This window comes from Poecile atricapillus, chromosome 1 (assembly GCF_030490865.1).
Source record: "Poecile atricapillus isolate bPoeAtr1 chromosome 1, bPoeAtr1.hap1, whole genome shotgun sequence".
Classification (NCBI taxonomy): domain Eukaryota; kingdom Metazoa; phylum Chordata; class Aves; order Passeriformes; family Paridae; genus Poecile; species Poecile atricapillus.
The window spans coordinates 142,248,885-142,271,563 of NC_081249.1; the positions used below are offsets into that span (position 1 = coordinate 142,248,885).

Consider the following 22,679-nt stretch of genomic DNA (forward strand, 5'->3'; position numbering starts at 1 on the left):
TGAGGCTGCTCAGACGTGGATTTGGGAAACCTATACCTCCGGTGTAGACCCCTGTCCACCCAGCGCTGCGCTGTTCTTTTTATTGTGGGTTTTTATCGCTGTTTCTGTTTATTATTGTTTTATTAATAAATTTCTCTTTGATTTTATCCCAAAATTGCCTTTGCATTTATAACAATCAGGCTTCACTACCCAGCTCAGAAACTCATCTCAGAGCAGCTTCAATCAGATGTGCCAGCCAGAAGCCTCTCATCTTACTGCATGTGCCTACCATATCAGGTCTCACTGTAATCATAGTTAGAGCTTTGCTGATTCCCAGAACACAAGACCCAGCTAAACCTGCAAGGGTTTTTCTGCAGGGCTATTTTTTCCCTCAGAAACTCTGTTGCTCCTGATTGCATCTCTATGTCCCATTACTTTATGTATCTTCTGAAGACCATGGGTCCTAAGTTCCCATTGCAACGAATTCTATTGTCTAGCTTAACATCTGTGGATTGTCTGGAAATGAGTGAAGAAAGCCTTTAAATTTAAACTGAAAGTTGTCCAGATATTAGTACATTTAAGAGTTTCTTTTAGTGACAAGCTAGTGCTGCAGAGCAAACTCTTTTCAGAGGTAAGGAAATACCAATGCATTCCATCTCTGTAATACCAAGCTACTGATTAACTTTTGTTGTTGTTCTCATCCCCCTGAACCTCTTACTGCTCTGCAGTCACTTTTTCTCACTAAAGAATGAAATGTATTATATGCCATTGACTTTTAGTTCACAGCACAACCATATTTTTTCCTATTTTTCTTGCTTTATAACTCAGTGCTTTTCTAGCCAATACTCTACTGCTTCTAGGCAGGTAATACAGTAGTTAAAGGCCCTGACATTATCTTTGCTCTGAAGTGACAACTTCCCTACCTTGATTGCTGCCTCATGATGCCTTGATTACTGCAGTCAAGTAATAGCCTCTTGAGAGGTCCCCCCCTGATTAAATCAGAGCTGTGAAGATGGAGAAGAGTCTGAAGGGGAAGCCATACCAGGTGAGGATGAAGTCACTCGGTCTTTCAGCCTGGAGGAAACTGAGGGGACCTCATTCCTCATCGTGGTCTTCAGTATCATCACGAGGGGAAGCATAGGGGCAGGGACATTCTCTTTAATGACCAGTGTCAGGACTCTAAGCAGAGATTTGGGTTGGCTATTAGAAAAGAGTTCATCACACAGAGGGTGATTGGGCACTGGAACAGGCTCCCCAGGGAAGTGGTCACAGCACCAATCCTGACAGAGTTCAAGAAGCTTATGGACAGTGCTCTTAGGCACATGGTGTGACTCTTAGGGATATCCTATGCAGAGCCAAGAGTGTGACCCGACGATCTGTGTGAGTGCATTCCAACTGAGGACATTCTGTGGTTCTGTAAATCATTTCCAAATCACCGTTCGTTTGTGCCAGTGTACCAAGCCCGGTGCCCTAAGGTCGGCTGCTGGAGCAGGTGATGCCTGTAAACGCTGCTCTGAGCTTTTCCCCCGGTAGCAGATGACCCACGGCAGGCACTGCCCCACTGCTATTCTAAAGCGCCCTTCTCTCGGTGCGGGCCCGCAGCGGCCCCAAAAGGAGGGGCATAGCCAGCAGGGCTCCGCAGCAGCGCCGAGCAGGGAGCTGTGGGCCTGCCCTAAACGCTCCGGGCTCACGGCGGTCTCGGGGCGTGCAACGTCCCGTGTGCGTAAGGCGATGCCGTGACCCCCGCTAGGCGTGGGGCCGGCAGCCGACGCAGCGCTTGGGGTGACCTGGAGCTAACACTGCCCCACATCCCGGCACCGGAGGGAAAGCGGGACCTTGCTCCCTTCTCGCCGTTCAGACCCAGGGACGCGGCTGGGGGCCGGCCCACGGGACTCCACCGCGGCCGTGGCGCCGATTGGGCCCGGCCGGCTGCCGTCCCCGCGGGGGTGTCTGGGAAGGAGAAATCATGGCGGCGGAGCCGAGCAAGACGGAGATCCAGACTCTCTTCAAGCGGCTTCGGGCAGCGCCGGCCAACAAGGTAGCGGGGAGCGGCCGGGGTCCGCCGAACTGTCCGCGCCGGGCTGTCGCCCTGCGGCCGCGGCTTGCGCTCCGGCCGGGCCCCGGCGGGCTCCGGGCCGCGCTGCGGCGGCTGTTGGGGCGGCCGGGCAGGGGCCCTGGGGGAGCGCCTGGGCAGAGCGGCCGGGCCGCCGAGCTGAGGCAGGGGTCGTGGAGCGGCAGAGCCGTCGCTTCAACCTGGCTGTCCCTCTGTCTTCGCTTTAGTCGTGCTTCGACTGCGGCGCCAAGAACCCGAGCTGGGCCAGTATCACCTACGGGGTCTTTCTGTGCATCGACTGCTCCGGCGTCCACAGGTCCCTGGGCGTGCACCTCAGCTTCATCAGGTGCGTGGGGAGCGCGGCCCGCGGCACCGCCGGCAGGCCTGGAGCAGCCAGCCCGCCTGGGGGTGGGAGCACGCAGGGACTGGGAGAGAAGCCTTATCACGGAGCGATCACCTCGGGGTTTATGTGGCTTGCTCGCTGGAGGTTCTCAGCATTTCCAGTTCCAAAATGGAGTTTCCAAAGCACCTCAGGTGGAACGTCGACATGTTGCTTTCGCTAACCTTGCAGAAACGCTGTCTGGACTTGGCATTGTAGGAGCAGAGACGAGAGTGTGGTGTGTGAATCTTGCCAGTAAGGCAGCAGTGTGGTGTATATACATTTCATAATGCTGAGCAAGGCAAAAAGAGGAATATTATTTAATCTTTTACTATTAACCTAATGGGGATGATGGTGTTGGCTTTTCAGCCTAGTTCTTGTTTTCAGTAGTTGTAAAAATTAGCATTTTAAGTTAACAGAACTGTGACCTTTATTTGCTAGGAGAGAAGTTGAGTAAGTGGTATGAGACACTCTGTGTCCCCTCTAGCTTTACTTGGATGTATTCTCGGTTGCTCTGTCACGTGTTTTGGCCCAACCTGTGGGATGGGCTGACTATGAGTCTCTCATGTTGCGGTGAGATCACATGTAGAATGAAAGTTCTTGGCTGTGCTTTCCTAGCTCAAGCTGTGCCCTCTAAAACAAGCAGTACAAGGGAGAGATCATAAAAATTTGGATGAAAGCTGGTCTTCTTCCTTACTTTAAAAGTTAAAATTATTTTTTTACAGGAGCAAAAAAATTCCCAAGATGTTCTTTTCACCCTTGCCTCTTACACTTTGGAATAGTGGTGGGATATCTGACCATTTTAGGCCAGAGCTTGGTTTTGCGTTTGGTTTGCCTGGTCTTTATTAATAGAAATAATTGGTTCTCACTCACACAGGTCCACAGAGTTGGATTCTAACTGGAACTGGTTCCAGCTGAGGTGTATGCAAGTGGGCAGTAATGCCAACGCGGTGAGGATCCTCTGTAGGCATTTTGCTTGCTTTCCCTCTTGCTAATCCACATTCTCTGCTTCTTGTCCCTTTCCTTTGTGTGGCTTTCTTGGTACCAGTCTCATCTGAAATGTGTTATGAAGGGAGGCATTTGTCAAATGTGCTTGGAAATCAGACTGATTTTTGCATGCATTGTTTTCTGGTGTGCAGATCTCTCATTTTTTTGCACCTCATTTAAATGAGAGGCATAGCCTTCTTAAATGATAGGAGTTAATAACACTGATCAGTTTGAAAGCTAATGCTCAGCATTGTGACTCAGAATCATCCCTCTGTAGAGAAGATGGATGATTTTCATAGGCCCTTGGAGTGAGACTTTGTGTAGAATGCTGATCAAGGAATGGTTGGTTCGTGCTGTGTTCTCAGTTTTTCATCCTCTGTCTCTGGGAAGTTTTGTTTTTCTGTTGAGTTTGCCTAGTGCTTGCTTGAGTATGATCTAGCAGTCAGGAAACTAAATATTCCTCTCTTTTCAGACTGCTTTCTTCCGACAGCATGGCTGTACCACCACAGATGCCAATGCTAAATATAACAGTCGAGCTGCCCAGATGTACAGGGAGAAGATCCGGCAGCTGGCAAGCGCTGCCATGGCCAAGTATGGCACTGATGTAAGTCTGAGAGCTCTGGAGTGCTACATGGGTATGCTGGATGCTCAGTCTTGTAGGATACCTTCTTTTTTGCCTCTCCTCTCTTTAGTTGCTTATAGATGGACTGAGTGGAGCCCCTGGGCACTCCCCTGACAAGAGCGATGCTGATTTCTTCATGGAGCACACGCAGGTGAGAAGAACTACCTAAACCAGGCAGCCTTAATAGCTCTCCAATAGCCAGCTGTTCAGCCAGGAGCAGTGCCACTTAGCTTGGAAGGACTCTAAACTGTATAATTACTCAGTATAATGTGCAGTCATCTGCCTGGGACATAGTCACAGATCTGAACAGTCCCTGTAATATCCATGTCCTTTGTTTTTGAGACCATCTTTGGCTTCAAGAAGTACTCAAAGCTACCACCTATGCCCTGGAAGATGCTTTGTGTATTGTGTTAATACTTAGCTTCTTTCTACTGCTGAAGCAAGGTCTACCTATTACTTTGAATTTCTGGTTTAGAAGAAACTTTTCAGAACATAGACCCTGATAAAGTGGATTTGGGCAATTGCACCATGCCAGGCAGACTTTATCAGCTAATGTATGAATTAGATATATGGCAAATAGAGACACTGGAAGTGGAGATTAATTTTTCCCAGGAAAACTCATTTAAACTTTCTCCCAGATTGAAACTCATTTCCTTTAACCTGGGAAGTCCTCACATTAGCCAGCTTGTCAAATGATTCTGTCATTCCTCCTGGCCTTACATTCAGCTTAGCTTCCTTTTCTTTTTTAAATTTTTGTCCCTACTAAGGGAATCCACACATTATATTCAGGGAAGGCATAGTCTGAAGCTTGGAATAAGTTTCTTTTGGCTTAAAATTGAATACAGGTCACTAAACCTGTATTAAATTCAGGATTGTTTGGTTCATTCATCTTCTGCAAAAAGCTGGAATGAGTATCTCCTTGCAGCCTTCCAGTACCTGGGATGTAGCAGATGCCAGCCAGAATCCTGCGCAGTCTTCTTCAGAGGTAGAAAAAGCAGAAAAGTCATCAGAAGGCAGCGAAGTTTCGAGTGAGTTTTTACTGAGTAATTTTTCCAAGAATCTGCCTTCATTTCCGGGACAGCACAGTTCTGTACCACTGCTGGAAGGGCTGAACTTAGGCTTTGGTTCAGGCCTGAAGGAGGGGAAGTTCTATGCACTCTTATCATGTTTAGTTAAATTAGTGGAGACTTCTAAAAAAAATGCTCCATCTTGGCTCAGTTCTTCACTTTTCCTGAAATGCACACACAACTGTTTTGGGGATTAGCTGCCCCATTTGTCTGCTTTCAGACCTTATTATTTGTCGAAACACTCTTCTCTACCCCTTGAATTTGGTGGGTTTGAAAATTACATAGGACAGAAAACTTTCTAGGGTGAAGGGACAAGGAAACCAAGAACCTGGGGGCATAGCTGTAATTTGAAATCAGCTTTGTATATTTCTCTGCAGACTGTTTGCTTTCTTTTACTGTGTTAAGAACACTGCAGAAGGAATAATTTACTCTGCGGAGATGTAAAGTTGTTTTGCTTGGGAAATTGTATATTTCAAGCTGCAACTGGATTTATTTGTGGGGGCAGAGGAGAGATGTAGAGAAACTGTGAACATACTGGAAAGAAAATGGTTGAGAATCAATCTGCTGAATATTCTCTTCTGGTTTTGTGCCCACAGATCCCAGCCAAGGTCCATCTATTGACTTGTTGAGCACATCTCCTAAAGCTCCTCTAGGTAAGACTCTTCACTCTCAGATCAGTCTTGTTCTTACACCCGCTGCTCAGTAGTAAACTCAGTGAAGGTGGAAGCAGTGAGCCAGTTTCCAGAATGTCTAAATGAGCTTATCTCCCTGTTGAGCCAGTACTTGGGATGTTCCTGAATGAAGCCCAAAATCAAGTCACAGTTTTCTGGAGGTTTCCTCCTCATTTGGATAATTGAGTTCAAAGCTGTTGCTTTTCCAAAAGCATGTTTTCCTGGTTTTGAGCTTTGGACAAAACTTGGTACTTGCGTATGTAGAACTTGGGTGATCAAGGCCACATGGCTGGTTTTTTTGTTTGTTTGTTTCCCCACAGAACCTTTGGAGGCAAATGAATTTTTAGCTTTCAGATAATAGGGATTTGTATCTGATTCTTCCCTGCCATTACTGTCCTGGCTGCATACAGAAGATCTAGCTGGAGCTTCTTTCCTTATTGAGAGCATGCTCCTAGCCCACAGTGGGTTCATTCTGGGTGGAAGGCCTGTGTCCTCAAGTGTCTGTTCATTCCCCATGTTTTACATCTCTTCCTCAGACATGTCCATGTATCTGTCAGCACAAGGGGCTGCTCCTGCTGGAGGTAACTGGCTAACAGCTGGCCTGCACTGGCTGCTTGTGACAGCTCTGCTTGCCCCTCCTGAGATTCTGCCTTCAATTCTAACTTTAGCTTCCTGTGCTTAGAGAGAGAGAACAAGACAAAGCTTATATTGTTGTATTGAGATCTAAACCAGATATGTCATATCTGTAAAGAGCTCTTATTAACATTTCTGTTAAATGTTTCCTGAAATATAAAAAAACCCAAACACAAACCCAAAAACCTCGAATCAAGTGTTAGGAACAACAAGCAGAAAACAGTTTCAGATAGTGTGAATGTTTTGAAACCCCTTATTTAAAAAGACTTATCATAAGACTAGAAAAGATAAAAGTCAATGTGTCAAGAATAATTTTTGGGCTAACATCAGTCATGTGGCTGTAGAAAGTCAGGAGACACACACACAGAAGAAAAGCCCAACAAGGATAATTAAAGATTTTGGACTTAACTATAGGAAGCTGGAAAACGTTTTGGGCAGTCCCTCTCTGCTTTGTTCTTACACTTTTTCCCAGACATCTGCTGCTTGGCTGGCCCTTGTCTGGTTTTACAAGTGTGGCATGCCCTCAAGAGTGACAAGTGCAAGGTGTTGGGGAACCTGTTGCTTTTACAGCTTGCTGCACTTAAGGTCCATTTTTTTTATGTATGTTCATGGAAACACAACTTTAGGGTTCTTGCTGCTTTATCCCTACGGCATTGGTGAGGCTCTGACCTTCACATGTCTCTGAAGCTGCAATTTTTTGAATTTGTGTATGGGATAAACTTAGTCTTTCTCTAACTACCCTGATACCTACTGCGTAACACTCAGAGGAGTTATTCACAGTTCTTAATTCAATTATAAGTTGCTCCAGAAATACACATGCTTCTTTAGGCCACCAGCCTGCAACTGTGGAGCTTCTATGTGCATCTTTCTTGCCTGGATGAAATCACCCAGGCTTCTGATGTGAAGCTGCATGGTGTGCCTTGGACGCTACTGCAGCTGGACTGTGGTGGATGTTCATGTGGGTTGCTGTCTAATTTTGGCCTCTTAAATTAATTTCCTTCTGCTTATTTGCTGCTTCCCTCCTTTTGCAGAACTTAAATCCTCCCTCATTGGAAAGAAGAAGCCAGGAGCTGCCAAGAAAGGGGTATGTCTGAGCTGTTTTATGGAGGGGAGGTAAAGCATGTCTTGCATTTCTGCTGTCCTTTCCCTGATCGTTGCTTTCTGCTTAACTAAGCTGTGTGACAAAGCTGTAGAGATCTGTTTTGGGGAAAGGAGACCTTAAGCAGCCTGTATATTATTGCCAAAAAAATTATGTTGTGGATCATTATTGGTTGTGGTCTGAAGCATATGTGGTTGATCTCTAAGTGTTGGCCACTGGTGGGTTAACTCAGGTGTTCTTCCATACTGTGTTGCCAGCTCTTTTGGGTCCATAGGCTGTGACTACACAGGGAGACTGAAGGCCTCATAGGTGCAGCAAGAAGTAGGATTCAGGCTTTCTTCTACAATGACCAATCTACAATGAGAAATTCACAGGATTTTGTTTTTGTTTTTCAAGCTGGGTGCAAAAAAAGGTCTTGGAGCCCAGAAAGTCAGCAGCCAGAGCTTCACTGAGATTGAGCGGCAAGCCCAGGTAGCAGAACAGCTGAGGGAGCAACAGGCTGCAGAGTCCAGGAAACAAGCCGAGGAGTCCATGTAAGTGCCCTGTTTGGGATGAGTACCTTGCATACCTAAGGCAGAAGTAGTGTGAGGTTAATGCTGTTCACCCTAGGATCACTAAATGTGACTACGCAAAATGAGAGGAAGAGCAGTAGCTATATGCCAGTATGGCCCTTGCAGCAGGGCACAAGTTATACTGCTGTATTTTATTCAAATTAGCATTCCTGGAAGGGAATGCAGGGAGCAGATATTTCTGTATCTTGTGTTTCTGTTCACCTTTGGACAGGAGTGAAAAAGCCAAAGGCTGAACTGGATGGATCATTCTGGGTGCAGGGGTGGGTAGAAGACAGACATTGTGATGCTTACAGTAAGGAAATCATGGTTAGCCAAAGAAGAGTTGAATCCCAGTGGAGGAGATGGCAAAACAAGTAATAGCTTATGTGCAAGGATTTTTGGCAGAGCTGTTGTGAAAGTGGCCGTTTAGAAGCGTGGTCAGGGTTACTTAACCACTTGTTCTACAACATGGGCAGTGAGGGAGGGTAATGGGCTAGCACCCACCATGGATCTTTCCCTTAGAGTCACCTCAATGCGACTGGCTTATCAGGAACTGCAGCTTGATCGGAAGAAGGAAGAGAAGAAACTCCAGAACCTTGAAGGGAAGAAACGTGAACAAGCAGAGAGGCTGGGCATGGGATTGGCATCCAGAAGGTACTTGGTTGTGGATGGTGTAGGACAGACAGGTGTCTTGGAAGTTCCCTGCTCTGGAAAAGTTTCTTGAAGGCAGTAGTTCGCTCTTGTAATAGATAAGGAGATGAGTTAAAAGTGCTTATATGCTGGTCTCTGACTGAAAATGCTTCAGGCCCCAGAAGGAATAAGGACTCTGTTCAAAGGTTCTGGTTCTCATTTGAGCTTTTCCCCAGATATGTGTGGCCTGTCAGTGTCTAGCACTAGAGCAGTGTATCAGAGCTTGACAAGTATCCCCCTGCAGAATCCTTCCTTTAAGAAGGTAGTTCGGGACTTCTGAAGGAGCACAGATAAGCATTCAACTATCACATGATAACCATTCTATCATAGAAGGGGACTGACATCCCACAACTCTCCCTCAAAATTTGTGTCATCTGCCCTGCCTGTGAAGGCCGGATTCAGTTTTGAGGCAGACTTGGTTGTAGGGACTGGATGCTGTCAAACCCATCAGTCCTGACTCTGCCTGTTTGTTGTGCTAGTTCTGTTTCACACTCAGTGATGTCTGAGATGCAAGTAATTGAGCAAGAGACGCCGCTGGTAGCAAAAACTTCCCGCTCCCAACTGGACTTGTTTGAAGATGGTGGAAGCTTCACATCTGGACCCCCCAAGTAAGACTTAGCTTCAGTGTGGTCTTTGCTTATTCCTGAATTTCATGTCTGGTGTAAATTACCCATTTTCTGTACCTAGGTACAAATACAGTCCCTTCTCATTCGAAGATGCATTTGGTTCACGATGGGAAACGGACTCTTCATGGGGTATGGACAAAGAGGAGGAACCAGAGGTGACCGTTTCCAGCATTCGGCCAGTTTCAGAGAGGTAAAGTGCTTGCCACTGCTAGTGTACCTTGTGCCCCTTATGTAGGGGGCAAAGGATAAGTGTGGGAGCTGTGGCACAGATGCTACTGTGTTATAGTAGGAGCCTTGCGCTGCAAAAAATTACTTGAAGAGGCACAGACAGGCCCAAGAAAAAGGGCCTCGAGTGAAAGGGCCTTGGACATCTCTTTGCCTGTCATGTCTATAAGTTTATACACTGTGGTCATCGAGTGCTGAGTGTCCCGAGGTGGGGAGAGGAGACCCACAACGTAACTAACACTTAAGGGTGACTTACTTTCCTCTGATTAGATGAGGTCTGAGACAGAAGTCTGATTCTTTACTGTGTTGGTGAGCTTGTCTCACTGAGATGTCTCCTCTTGTTTCCTCAGACCCACCAGCAGGCGGGAGATTGAGAACAGGCCGTCCATGGTGGAATCCAATGAAGCTCGGCAGAAGTTTGCAGGGGCTAAAGCTATCTCTTCAGATATGTTTTTCGGACGGGAAGCAGATGCTGAGGTAGATGCATTCTGCAGTGCTTACACTGGTACAGCTCTGGCTTTACCTCCTCCTGTGTGCTCAGGTTATACTTTGTTCCCTTCCTATATAATCTTTTTGTTGTGTTTTCTGCTGCAGTATGAAGCCAGATCCCGACTGCAGCAGCTCTCGGGCAGCAGTGCCATCAGTTCTGCAGACCTGTTTGGAGAGGCTGACAATGTGCACTCAGGTTTGTTAGCACTCAGTGGGTTGAGGAAGGGAGCAGTTTTGGAAGACCTAGACTGGAGGGGATCAAGGTGCTTTCTGGAGCTGAGGGACTCTGGGCTAACTCCTCCTGGTTCTTGTAGGTGGTGTGTCTATTGGAAATGTCCTGCCTGCAGCTGACATTGCACAGTTTAAGCAAGGAGTGAAATCAGTTGCCGGCAAGATGGCTGTCCTGGCCAATGGGGTGATGAACTCCCTTCAGGTGAGTTTACATTATGGCACCTTCAGAAAGGCTGTTATCATGTTCAGGGACTTTCACCATACCCTGGCTTCTATTGGAATTATCACTATCTTCTCAAATTATGTGGAAAGTCCCAGGTAGACACCTGTCTTGTATAGCTGTTGACTGCAGTACTAAGCAATTGCAGGTGGCCAGTGAACTCTACTTGGCCAGCCTTACTGTCCTGCTGCACAGGACACCTTGTTATGTCAGATACACCTTTTCCCACAAATTCCAGGCAGAATTTTAAAAATCAAGGTCATTTTACCTTCTGCCTTTGTACAGTGTCCGGTCTAGATAACCTCACACTGCATAAAATACCAAACCCCCCAATTTCTTGTTATCTGTCTCTGGATTTTGCACACAGATGTTGTAGCAAGATGTCTCTGTTTCTTCCTTAGGATCGTTATGGTTCATATTGATGACCCAGGGACTGCAAAGGGAAGCCAGCAAGAGGCACTGATGCCACCTTTGCCTGATGTAAACTCCGCAGGATTGTCTTATTTGTCTGGGTTGGGTGGGGAGGGGAGAAGGTGAGCGGAGGGGGTCAGGAGATGGCTGTGCCCAGGATGCTTTCTGAATATCTCTGGATTCCACTCTATTAAAATTCAATGTGCCCTCATACCCACTGCTATCTACTAGCCAGTGGAGACAGGCCTTTTTACAGGGTTAACCTCATTGCTGTAAAAGATATGACAGGAACTCCTGGGCTGCCCTCATCAGTGCTCCTGCCCTTCTTTGGCCCACACCTTAGCACACCAAGTGACAGAGAAAAGGGGAATGCTATTTTCCTGAACATCATGTGACATGACTGTTTTTTGTTCTGATCACTCTTCCCAATCCATGGTGCTGTGGAGTCCTCTGTATTCGCAGGGTTTGCTTTTTACCGTGATCTAGTCCTTTTTACTGTCTTCTAAACCAGCATATATGAATGCGGGAGAAAAAAAGATCAAATCAAAGATTATTTTTTTAGCTTCTATCTACATCATCAGCAAAAAAGGCCCAGGTAAAGAAGTAAAGAAATTTACTGGATCCCTGGTTTATTTTGTTGCCCAGCTTTGCATCAGATCAAAGTACTGAGCCTCTGACTTTACCATGAGGTGCAGCAGTGAGGACTGTCACTTTGGTCCTGTTCAGCTTGGTCTCTGGTTTTAACAAGAGTGCTTTTCTCTTCCTTGGACTATTGTGTTGAGAACTAGGTAGGAAGAAGAAGGTTGGGAAAGGGCTAGCTTTAAAACAATGTTAGCAAAAGTGAGGCTGGGGTTGTTTGTTGTGGAGCCTCCTGTCTGGGACCGAGAAGAGGCTTGCATGGACTTCACCTCTCCTGTCCAGTTGAGGGGCTGCGGCAGCTGTGGGTGGGAGGGGGAGGGTTACTCAGCGGCTCTGTGCTGATGTTTCATCTTGGTGGGGAGTGAGGGGATGAGGGTCAGGTCTCCCTGTTCCTTGTCTCTGTGCTCTGACGCAGTTGTCAGTGTCACAGTACCCACAGCAGGCTGGGGCTGCAGGGAGTGGTGGTGCAGCTCCGGGGTGTGGTGGTGGTCCAGGCACTCGGGGGTGGGGCCAGCGCCTTCCCAGGCTGAGGCGAGAGGTTCCTGGGGCCCTGGAAGCTGGCCTGCCCACCAGATACCGCTCCCCTGAGGAGGGGCTGGGGCAGCCCAGAAGACCTGAAGACCCAGACACAGCAGAGGCCTGACACAGCATGCTTTATTGCCAGGCTGTCACAGCCACTCACTGAGCTGGGAGAGAATGCACAGATCATAAATAATTCAACTTACAATAAATAAATAACCCTACTGGCACCCTGCTACAAGCTTTGGGTTTCCAGCTCCTGGTGACCTGTGCTGCAGCACTTTATGACCAGGAGGAGCAAGGAGGCTCCCAAAGAAGCATGAGAAACTGAAGTTCCCCAAGAAATAACTAGTCTATGCAAGCTGGGGCACAGGAGCTGGGCTAGACAAAGCATTCGGGTCTGTGGAGGTTTAAACTGATGAGTTGGTTGCTATTACTGCAATGTGATGCTACTTATTTTTGTAGTTTTAAGGGCTATGCTGCTGCTCCAACAATACCAATATTTACAAAAAATCCCAACTTGATTTCATTTGAGGACTGCTGCTTTTTCCCTTAGTGCTTCTGCCCACCCAGCTCCAGTAGGTGCTCTGTATGCTTGCAAGCCATACCACCTGTGGCCAAGGATTTTAATGACCGTATCTCTCTCTTCCAAGTCCTCTGAAATTCACTTCTCCAAATGCCTGTAATATGCGTTTGGAAGGATGGGAAGACCTCACAGAAGGGTACTCAGTACAGCAGCGGAGCCAGACAGCACCATGCAGTACTTACTGCAATCTAGCTTATTTGCTGTATTTGCTTTGGCAAGTTTTGGACACATGGAGGAGAAAGCACAAAGCAGAGACAGGTTGCATGGCAATATCTAAGTTGCCCTTTTTTAGGAACTTTGTGAATTTCCTTACCTTTGATTATGTGCAGATGCAGCTTTACTGGGAATAATAATGGAACACAAGTGCAGAGCTGCTGCTGACGATTTAACCACTGTGTTATCTGGGCCAAATCTGAACAGAGCTGCACAACAAAACAGTGGCAAGCGGCCTGAACTAGTGCTCCCGCTGCTTCAGCACCTGCTGAACTGCGGAACTGGGAGGGAGAGCCCCGGTGAGAGCATTCCTGGCTGCTTCCAAGCACTGGCAGAGCTGGCGTTTGCTGGCTTGTCTTGCCTGCCAGCAGAGGGAAGCATAACACTGTAGCTGTAAATGGCTTCTGCAGAGGCGCTATTCCTGCACGGATTTGGAGCTAAGAAAAAGGCAAGTTGTTGCTGGGAAAAGATGGGTGAACCCGGCCCTGGGGATTAGCACAGCCACACACACACTGCTGACGTAGACAGAACCCACTGTTAGAGCAGATGCTCTGGGAGGAGGTGCTGTTCCTCCACTGGGTTCTGGAGAAACCCAAGATGGGAATGGTGCCCACCCTCACAACCTTCAGTTTTCAGAGGAGTCTGTCTCTTCATTGGAGCCTTCACTCTCAGCATCCATTTTTCGACGATGGTGCAGAGGTTTCCAAGGTGAATTAATCCTGGGCGAGTTACGAACAGGTATATTTGCTGTGTCTGCACTGGAGCTGGCAGGACCAGAGACAGAAAGCCCTGAAACCTGAGCTACCCTGAAAGAGAAAAGACAAACACTAGGCAGCATGTTGCAAAAACTTCTACTGCAGCACTCTTGAAGTGAACCTGGGAGAAAGGCTTAAAAATAGTACAGGGATGGAAAGATGTTCATGGCATAGTGGGGGAACACGTTGCACTGGTACCACCCAGACTCACCAAGATTCACTCAAGATGTGAATCTTCTCCTATTAAACTTATCTTCTGGGCTGATGTCGTTCCTTCCAACACTCCTACTTTTCACCATCCAAATAAGATTTCCCTGTTCATTAGAGACTGCTGCTTCCTCTAGATGCCTCTTTGAGTCTTCTCCTCTGTGTCTGAAGACTTTTGTAAGGATTTTGTTAACTGCACTGAGGCACCACAAGAAAGAAGCCCTTTCTGTTCAGGCTGCTCTTTGAGCTCCTCTATTGTTTTGTAGTAGAGCAGAGGAATAGGACAGTACTTTATTACACTCTTCTTTATCATGCTACCTTTAATCTGTTGCTTTACCTCCTAATTTAGGCAGTTCCACTTACAATTTCTCAAGTTCTTGATCCATGGCAGGGTCCAGAAACAAGTCTCCTTTATCTGGCAGAGCCCCTGTGGGGAACAAAACCAACCAAAGTATCAGCAGTTAGGCTATTCATTCTTCAAGAGAGCTGTTCAAGCCATAGCAGCATCCAAAATCTGGCCTGCAAGACAGACGACAATTTTCCTGATACCTATTAGAGAAATAGACACAATGTTTGAGATGACAGATAAAGAATGATGATTGATGATCCATTTTGTATGTCTTTCATACATGCTATAGCTGAGCTCAGACGACATGGGAGGCAACCTCAGTAGTCCCACTTCCTACAGTCCTGAGGATTGGCAGTTTTCATTCACTACAAAATTAAGAGTACTGACTGTCAGGGGTTGAGTCTGTCAACTCTGGGCCTCTGTTCATTGCCCAGTATAGTCACCAGTACCAGATGTAATACATGTGGTGCTGTCAGTGCCACAGCCTGAAACATACACTATACCACTCAGGATTATTTATGTTTTTGTGCCACCTGCCTTTCTTGTGGTGCACTGATCTTGGGGATCAAAACACTCCACAGGTTTAAGGCTTTCGCTTTCTTTGCAACTCAGGAAAAGTCAGGCCTGACTCTTGTGCACATTTTCTACAGATGTTAAGTGTGGATGAACTGCTCTAGCATTGCTTGCTGTCTGGGTGTGAGAATGAAAGGCTGGGCCAGTACTTGGGTACCCTCTCAGCATAAGATAAACATGCTTCTTTTCACATTAGAAACCCTACTCCAGGTGAAGGAAATGGTATAGTTCAGGACTGGAATAGCTGACTGATAATCCTTGCTCTTCTCTGAAAACACTGGGACCTTATCAGAGCCAGAAAGGAAGATGGGGCTCTTAGGAAAGCCCTCCTTACTAATTCTAACTCCACCTTGTGTAGGGGTCATGGGAGAGTGTGATCAGCCAGCACAGAGATTGTCTACCAGACCCTGGAGAGTACCACTGCACACCTGGACAAAAAACCCATTTGATAATCTATACCAACAGTATAGTAAGGAATGCTCTAAGGTTTTTCAGGAGACTTGGGTGCTACACTCAAAACCTTTGGAAAGGGGCTTTGTATTCTTTATGGGGACACAAACGTGTTTTCTGGCTCTGTTACCTTCCTCTTGCAGGAGAGGCTGGAGAGCCACCTGTTCCTCAAAGACAGGCTGGGACCAGTCATCAAAAATGTAGTGATGAATGCCTGAAAACTAGAGTAAGTTTAGACCAGAACTGATTCCCTCATTTATTTGGGTTCTAGTCTACTCTAGTAAATGAGCAGGAAAGTCTGGCACTGCAAAACAGTATCAAGAGATCCACAGAAGTGTCCCAGTCTGCTTCTCTTTGTCGGCTCAATTAAATTAACAATAAGTAACTAAAGGTTAACTTGGTTCTGTAGTTGCAGGGTGCACAGTGAAGTCTCTAGGGCACAAGATTTACTTGGGACAGTTGAAAAATGGCACTTGGAGCATTCACAAATCAACACTGACATTGGAGATTGCCAGGCAGACTGGATTCTGCAGTCTAACTCAGTGGCACTGTCCCAGCCTGAAGAAGCTGCTTTAATCTCTATCCGTGTTCTTCAAGAAGAGCTTCTGGCTTTGTGAGACCAAAACCTCCTCTGCCTGAAACTGCTCTCGCTGAAGGGCTTTGGGGAGCTTGTGATCCCCTACAGACCAAAGACTATTGAAATCACCCTTCAGGAGAGATTAAAAGACACCAGGAAAAGAATCCTCCTTTCCTTGCCAAAAATGCTAGCACCTGTCAGACTTGTGGTTGCTGCCCCTCCTCTGAGAGAGGCCTCAGCAGGAGGCTGGCAGAGGGCCAGAGGACAGGCCTACATTAATGGAAACTAAAACCCACTCACTTTGTAGATGGCACAATGGAAACTGTGGGCAGGATTTATTTTTTCTTTTTTTTTCTTTTTTTCCTTCTCATCTGTTTTCTTTATGCTTGACTAGAAGTGGATTTCATAGGGCAAAGGAAAAAAAGATTTTGCTTGCTGCCATCCAGGCATCACCTTCCTCCCAGTGAATACACTGCTTTCTAAGCCTGTTTTCAGAGGGGATTGCAGGGCTGCATTCATGCACCTTTGATATATAATCTGCCCTGCCCCAGAGGAGCATTAGCAGCTTAAATGGTTTGCTGTAAGAAGGGGCTCAGCCAGGGAAGACACACTTTTACTGCAGTAGGACACACCTGTGCAAAAGAAGCAGCCCTCAGGCAAGGTACACCTTTTCATTGAATTTTGTCTTTGCAATTAGAGACTGGAAGATACTCAGGCCTAGAAGTAGAGGAAGAGGATACTTACACAAAGACAGAGAGAGACATCTACCCTTAATGGCCAGGTGTTTTGCTGAGTGGAGATGAACTAAGCTAACTGTTTGAGACACCCCCCTCCCCCCAGCCCTCCCTCCCTGCTCCTGCCATTTAAATTTATCTCCTGGATACAGTCTTGTCAAACAGAAAAGCCATTTCTGTTCTTCTTTGTAGGAGGAGGAAGAGCACAAGCAAGGCGTATGGGGGAAATATGAAACTGTGAGTGAATTATGGATGGATTACATACTGTCCTTTGCCAGTGTAACACTGCTTCCTTGTTCCAAACCAGCACAACACAGAAACAAGCAGTGAGATGCTGGTTGGTAATCCCTGTGGTTCCCACAGCACCATGCTACAGATTTTTGTAGCAGTTTGTGTTTTCAGCAGGCCATAGCTAGCTTCTAGCAAGATTTTGCTGCCTTGAGGGAAAATGAGGAGGAGCTGGGAAAGACTGAGATTTTAACCTTTGAGCCAAAGAGATAGCAGTTTTCCATTAGGTGTGCCTGCTTGTCTTATAGATGAGAGCAGCCGTTTAAAATCTGCGGGAGCATAAAGGGCTAAAATATAAGATGGCACCTCAACTCAGTAATCCTTGAGGAAGCTCCACAGCTTCAGGCAGACAGGCACATGTTATATTTTTAAAGTTAATCCATCAACAAAAAGATGAAAAACTTCCCCTCACTCTCTTCCCGACAGTGTAAAATATGGGTTATAATTACAAAAGAAATTCCATAGAAATACAGAATGACTGGAAATCTAGAGCTGTATCATTTAGAGAAGTCTTACCTAGGGCTCGATTGATGCCCTGATCCTTTGCAAGAGCCATAAGGAATTCATAGAAGGTCATTCTCTGCACACTACTCAGCATTTCCTTCACAAGAGCAGAAGGTGGGCAGCTAGGAAAAGAGAGACTGAGATAATTTTGTTTTCTAAATTATAACCTTTTTTTTTCTCAGACTCAGCTCAAAATCGAGAAATAAACCCTTTACCTATTCTAACACTGTCAGGCTGCCTTGACTCAGTTTAAAATGCTGTTATCACACTATTATCAATGATAGTCATCCAAGGGGTAAGAAAACCTCTCCAACGATAGCCTAAATATGTCAGAGAACACTATTTAGGTGAGGACTAAATTAGCATATCCCCTTCTTCTACACTCACCTTAACCCCTGGTCCTGAGTTCTAAGCAGTATTTTCATGGTGATTCTTGCTCTTGACCAATATCTCTTGAAGGATTTCATGCAAAATCAAGCTGCCTTATAAAGAGGAAGTGTTGAACAGTCAGTGGTGTGGTGGTACCCCTGGGAGATGTGGGGGTGAACTGGTGATCCCTTAGGCAGAAGTGGTTACCAAAGCCTGACTGAATATTGAGCTACTGCATGAAAGGCTGGGAATTGCTCCCCTCATAGCGCTGTGCAAAGCACAACACACCTACCAGATGGGCCCACAGTACTCTTCCCATCTGAAGTTCTCAGGACATACAAGGAATGTATGTCCTTTTTTTATTGTTTAAAAGATCAAAACAACCCATCAACTCCATGCTTAGGTATCTATAGAACTGGACAGCAGTTCCCAGTAATTTTGTGGATCACTCCTCCATCCTCTGCTGAAGTAAAGCTAGTCTTGTACCTGGCATCTGTAGCTGGAGACCTGCTCCAACACAGGCTCAGGTACAGACTAACAGTGTGAACTCACCTATGTACTAAGGCTTCATACTCCATCCACCCAGTGGGCTCTTGGAACTCCCAAGAACCCAACTGCACTTGTTTATCCCCCCTAGCTAACTCATAATGGATCTCTTCTTGATGAAAGTGTCAATGCAGAAGTGAGATGGAGAGCAGATACCCAAATCCATCTATTACTTCAAGAATCAGTTCAAACCCCATGTTTCTCTGGTCCATGCAATTGTTTCTCTCATTTGGTTAAAGCTGTTCAGCTATGATGTCTTCCTTTGTACTTCCTCAGTGAGAGCCATGTGGGAATATCAGTTTGTTCAAAGCCCTCTCTTTCTTAACAGCTCCAACCTTACAAAGGGTCTCCACAGACAGGGACTTCAAATTTGTATTTTAGACTCTGTTTGTACCTGTACTTTGATCTGTCACACAAGGACTCCAGGCACTGGTAGAAGAGAGATGCCTCTACTCCTTCAAGTGGATTGCAGTCATTTGGAGGCTGGCGTTGCCGATGTTGTCCAGAGGATGATGTTGGCACAATCACAGTATTTGGATTCTTACCAGCCAGCAGGTCTTGATAAATGGCAGCCACACTTTCCAGGAACTCTAAAAGAATAGAAATAAATTGAAAACTCAGGGCTGTAAACAGCAAAGCAACCTCCTGACCTACCAGACTGTGGCTTAAACTGTTGTTCTGTGTTGTACATAGCACTAACAGGAAATAAGCACAACTCTACAGTATCCTGCATGTTCAGAACAGATATTATGCACACCCATACAGCCATTTCCATAGAAGTTGCTGTCTTCTTATTATTAGGATGATCATGAGAGGTCACTCACTCTGTTGAGAAGATTAATCTCAAGGGAAAAAAGGCTAGCTAGCACACTGATGAAACAGTGAGTGTGAAAGCTAATGTCAAACACAAAACTAGTTTGTGAAGTCTAAAATATTTTCCTTCTCCACCTCTTGCCACTGTTAAGACCTCGTCCAAGCTGGGAGCAAACTATATTGAATTGCAACAGGAGGAAAGGAAGCATATTAGTTAGGGCTCCAGGCTGTATCCCAGCTTGCCTCCGTGCTGCTCCAAAGTAAATATAACACAGGATTGAGAAGAAGGGCCAGGGCAGGTCAGGGCTGGAGTTGGCAGAAAGCCTCTCCCCAGGCTCCTCGTACTACCCACTGTTTACTGCAGGAGTCTAATTTTAAACAAGTTTGTTTATGGATGTGGTCAGCAGTTTACAAATCCAGATTCCATTTGGAGTGGTTTGCATGTGTGTGGGTTGGTGGGAGAGTGTATGACAGGCTGCGTGTGTGCACTGTGCCTGGGTGAACAGGACAGGGATGGGATCTTAGAGTGTGTGTACACAAGAATGAGCTTGCCAAGACTCCAGTGGCATTTAAGTTCTGAGTGAATGGAAGTGCAATGCCGTGCGTGAGGTGGGTGGAGAGGAAAGTCAAGATGTCAGCAGGCCCTGAGGCTGTGCTGAGGTTCTGCAGCTCCATGGAAATATTTGTTTTATCAGAGAAAAGTTTCCAAACACATTTTCTGTCCCCGACTAAAGGCATTGCAAGCCTGGTTCTGCCCAACTCAAAATCACCATTTAGAACTGTTTTTTTATAATGAATTGTCATGGATAAAGTGATATGCACAGTAGAGTTACAAGGGACGTATATACAGAGAACTATTGAGAAAAAGAGGTTTTTATATTAGGGATAGCAGAGGACTCCCAACTGCTAGGATGGGAACTCACAGGTTGGATCAGATCAGAAGGCCACCCAGGTTTACTCTCTGACCACAGACTATGCTCACAACAGCTTCTAGCCAGTGTTTCTGAGTACCCAAACCTAGCCCGTTCCGCCTGGTGGAGGCCAATTGTGAGCTACGTCCATCAGAGGGAGCCATTTCAGTGTGAGTGGACAGAAATCCAGGAGCTTTATGTTAAAAAGTGCTGTGCGACAGGAGATGAGAAAGTGGCATGCTAGCCAGTGCTTGGGAGCATTATGTAATGCTTCCCTCTTTTTGTCCTGAATGAGATTCTCGTTCCTCAGTCACAATTTAGAGGGGCTAGGGTGGCACGACGATATATTTTAAAGCAGTCTTCCCATACAGGACAAGCACCTTAATGCTCATCCAAGTTTCTCCACCTTGTTTCCTGAAGTTTAAAAATACCTGGGGATTTTACAGATGTGTATGTGTGGGTGAGCATGAGAAAATACACACACACACAAGCCAATATTATTTGATTTGTACTTTTCCTGCCAAGAGTTTTAGAAGTATCCTATCTAGTTAAAAATCAGACTGGGGAAGTGGGATTGAATACAACAAATGACCAACAATATGAAGACTGTTCACATGGGTTATCTGTTCCTTTTGCTTTCCACCTAGGGGTTCTCTAATCAAACAAAAGAGGTGGTTCTTCACTGGACAGGTGTCAAACCTGTGCAATTCTTCACCAAAAGGTGTGGAAGTTACAAGTTTATATGATTTCAAGGGGAGACCGAAAAAGTTCTTGGGAGTGGAGTCCACTGAGGGTTCCTAAACCCATGGAAATTATACCCAGTTCAGAAACTCTCTGAGCTGAAACCACCTCATAGTTGAGCAAATATTAAGGGGAAGAATTATATAGATTTGTCCAGTTGCTTTTTCCTTAAAGGCACCAGCTGGGGGGCTTTTCCTATCCTGTTTCCAGCAGGAATGAATAATTTCCTTAAAGAAAGGGAAGAAATGTTCCTAGTAAAAGCTAATTGTTAGGTGTTAACATAGTCTAGATAAAGCTGGAAATTCATGTCTCAAGACCAAGACAAATAAATGCATCGGACATAGCAGTTGTGGGTATGTCCTTATTCACAACAATTTGGAATCTCCTCATTAAGTCTCCTAATCACATCTGTGATGTTTTTCATCAGTAGAGTCCATTAGCTATATATTTTCTGTGAAAAAAACATATCCTCTCAAAAAAGTGCAAAGATTGGGAAGCTGTAAATTGTAATTCTACAAGTGGGAGAAGTCAACAACTTCCTGGCATTTACCTGAATAGTAGAACTGGATCTGGAAAGCAAAGAGGAAATCAGAAAAAGACATCAGGCAATCCATTGCATCATCCATCAGCACAATCCTATGATAAGATGAGAGAAACAGTTTAGCATCTACAAAAAAACTGAAGTCTGTAACCAGGAACCCCAGACCTTTAGAAAGTGCAGCCAAGGAACTGTGTGCAGCTGAGGATTGCTAGTGGCCCAGTACAAGAAGTTAGGAGAGAGAAATGGGAACACCCACTGCTTCATGGATGTGGATGCCCTAATATCAAATGAAGGCAGTTTAAGAACCTGAAGCGAGCTGAAGATCCTGAATGTCAATCACACACTTCAGCTATAGTGTGAACAGAACAGTGCAACATTCAAAGCCCAATGGACAAGATGTCCAAAGAGGTACAAAACACTGGTACATAAAAATGCGGGGCTAGTTCATATGGTTATATAGAATTGTAGAATACCCTGAGTTGGAAGGGATCCACAAGGATCAATGAAGTCCAGATTCTGACTAAATGTGACTACAGACAGGACAGGTACACAAGTAGTAAACTCATATAAGCAGAATGAGACTCATGCTACTCCTCTGTATATCAGAATTCATCAAACTGGGACATTTTTCAGATTCATAAATGTCACAACAGTTGCAATTCAACATCTGTACTCAAACAAACTCTACTTGACTACAGAGGAAATAACATTGCACCAAAAATCAGCTTCCTAAATGCACTCTCTGAATATCCTATCCTCCCTTCCTGATAAAAGAATTGGTCTTTTTTCATATTAGGTTTATTATTTGACTATCAAGTCAACTAGCACAGCAACTGAAGACTTCTTGGGCCAGGGACAGTCTTCTTTGTCCCTGATAAGTCATAGGTGCATGTAGGGAGCTACAGACATCCTTACTTTGAAGACTATTTCTTGAATATGGAAAATACCAGCAACAGGCCATAAAGATGAAATGTAAGTGATAGCAAAGTCCAACTCTTCCTTTCAGAAAAAAAACTTGTTGATTTCAGGGCAGAAATGAAAATTAAAACAAAAACAATGCTCTGGTCACTGCCACCACTACCTAAGGATAAAAAGGTCAGTCTCTGATTGAGTGGGGAAAATCAAACTCATCTAATTAATGACAACTTAGACTGTAAAACAAAAGAAAATACTCCACTTGGATGGGGAAAAAGCCTGGAGTATTCAGGCAATGCTAAAGAAATGCAATTGGTATTTCTTTTCAGCTGCGTGTAGGTCTACTGAATCGGTACAGTCAGCATGTGGCACACTGTGCCATATGAGGACTGTCAGTTCATTACAGCCAAAGTATGGGTCATCCAGTAGGACCCTTTTGAACACAGGGCCAGATGCGATCTGCACACCAACTCCTGCAGCATCAATTGTCTAAACACACTGCTGGGGAAACACTGT

At 45.6% G+C, this 22,679-nt stretch overlaps 2 protein-coding genes across 3 annotated transcripts in view; one reads left to right on the forward strand and one right to left on the reverse strand.

The window, feature by feature from the left end:
• The first annotated feature begins 1,429 nt into the window (after positions 1-1,429).
• ARFGAP2 (ADP ribosylation factor GTPase activating protein 2) lies at positions 1,430-11,554 on the forward strand. 2 transcript variants are annotated; one of them, XM_058829637.1, is made up of 17 exons: positions 1,430-2,017; positions 2,260-2,378; positions 3,289-3,361; positions 3,871-4,002; positions 4,091-4,171; positions 4,946-5,048; positions 5,684-5,740; positions 6,295-6,339; positions 7,423-7,475; positions 7,887-8,023; positions 8,564-8,695; positions 9,211-9,339; positions 9,419-9,547; positions 9,933-10,059; positions 10,177-10,267; positions 10,386-10,504; positions 10,924-11,554. In XM_058829637.1, exons 1-17 carry the CDS (start codon positions 1,946-1,948, stop codon positions 10,942-10,944), a joined length of 1,620 nt encoding a protein of 539 aa, XP_058685620.1. In that variant the 5' UTR covers positions 1,430-1,945; the 3' UTR covers positions 10,945-11,554. The 2 variants fall into 2 exon arrangements, with proteins under 2 accessions (XP_058685620.1, XP_058685621.1); XM_058829638.1 differs by lacking the exon at positions 6,295-6,339 and having other exon boundaries at positions 1,432-2,017.
• Positions 11,555-12,208: 654 nt separating this feature from the next.
• The window catches only part of CSTPP1 (centriolar satellite-associated tubulin polyglutamylase complex regulator 1), a 78,997-nt gene continuing 68,526 nt past the window's right edge, over positions 12,209-22,679 (reverse strand). Inside the window, exons 5-9 of the mRNA XM_058829653.1 lie at positions 21,258-21,343; positions 18,637-18,832; positions 17,340-17,449; positions 14,216-14,279; positions 12,209-13,696 (exon numbers count right to left, since the gene is read on the reverse strand). Of these exons, the coding sequence (XP_058685636.1) occupies positions 13,516-13,696; positions 14,216-14,279; positions 17,340-17,449; positions 18,637-18,832; positions 21,258-21,343 (637 nt within the window). The 3' untranslated portion in view covers positions 12,209-13,515. The remainder of the gene's footprint in view (positions 13,697-14,215; positions 14,280-17,339; positions 17,450-18,636; positions 18,833-21,257; positions 21,344-22,679) is intronic.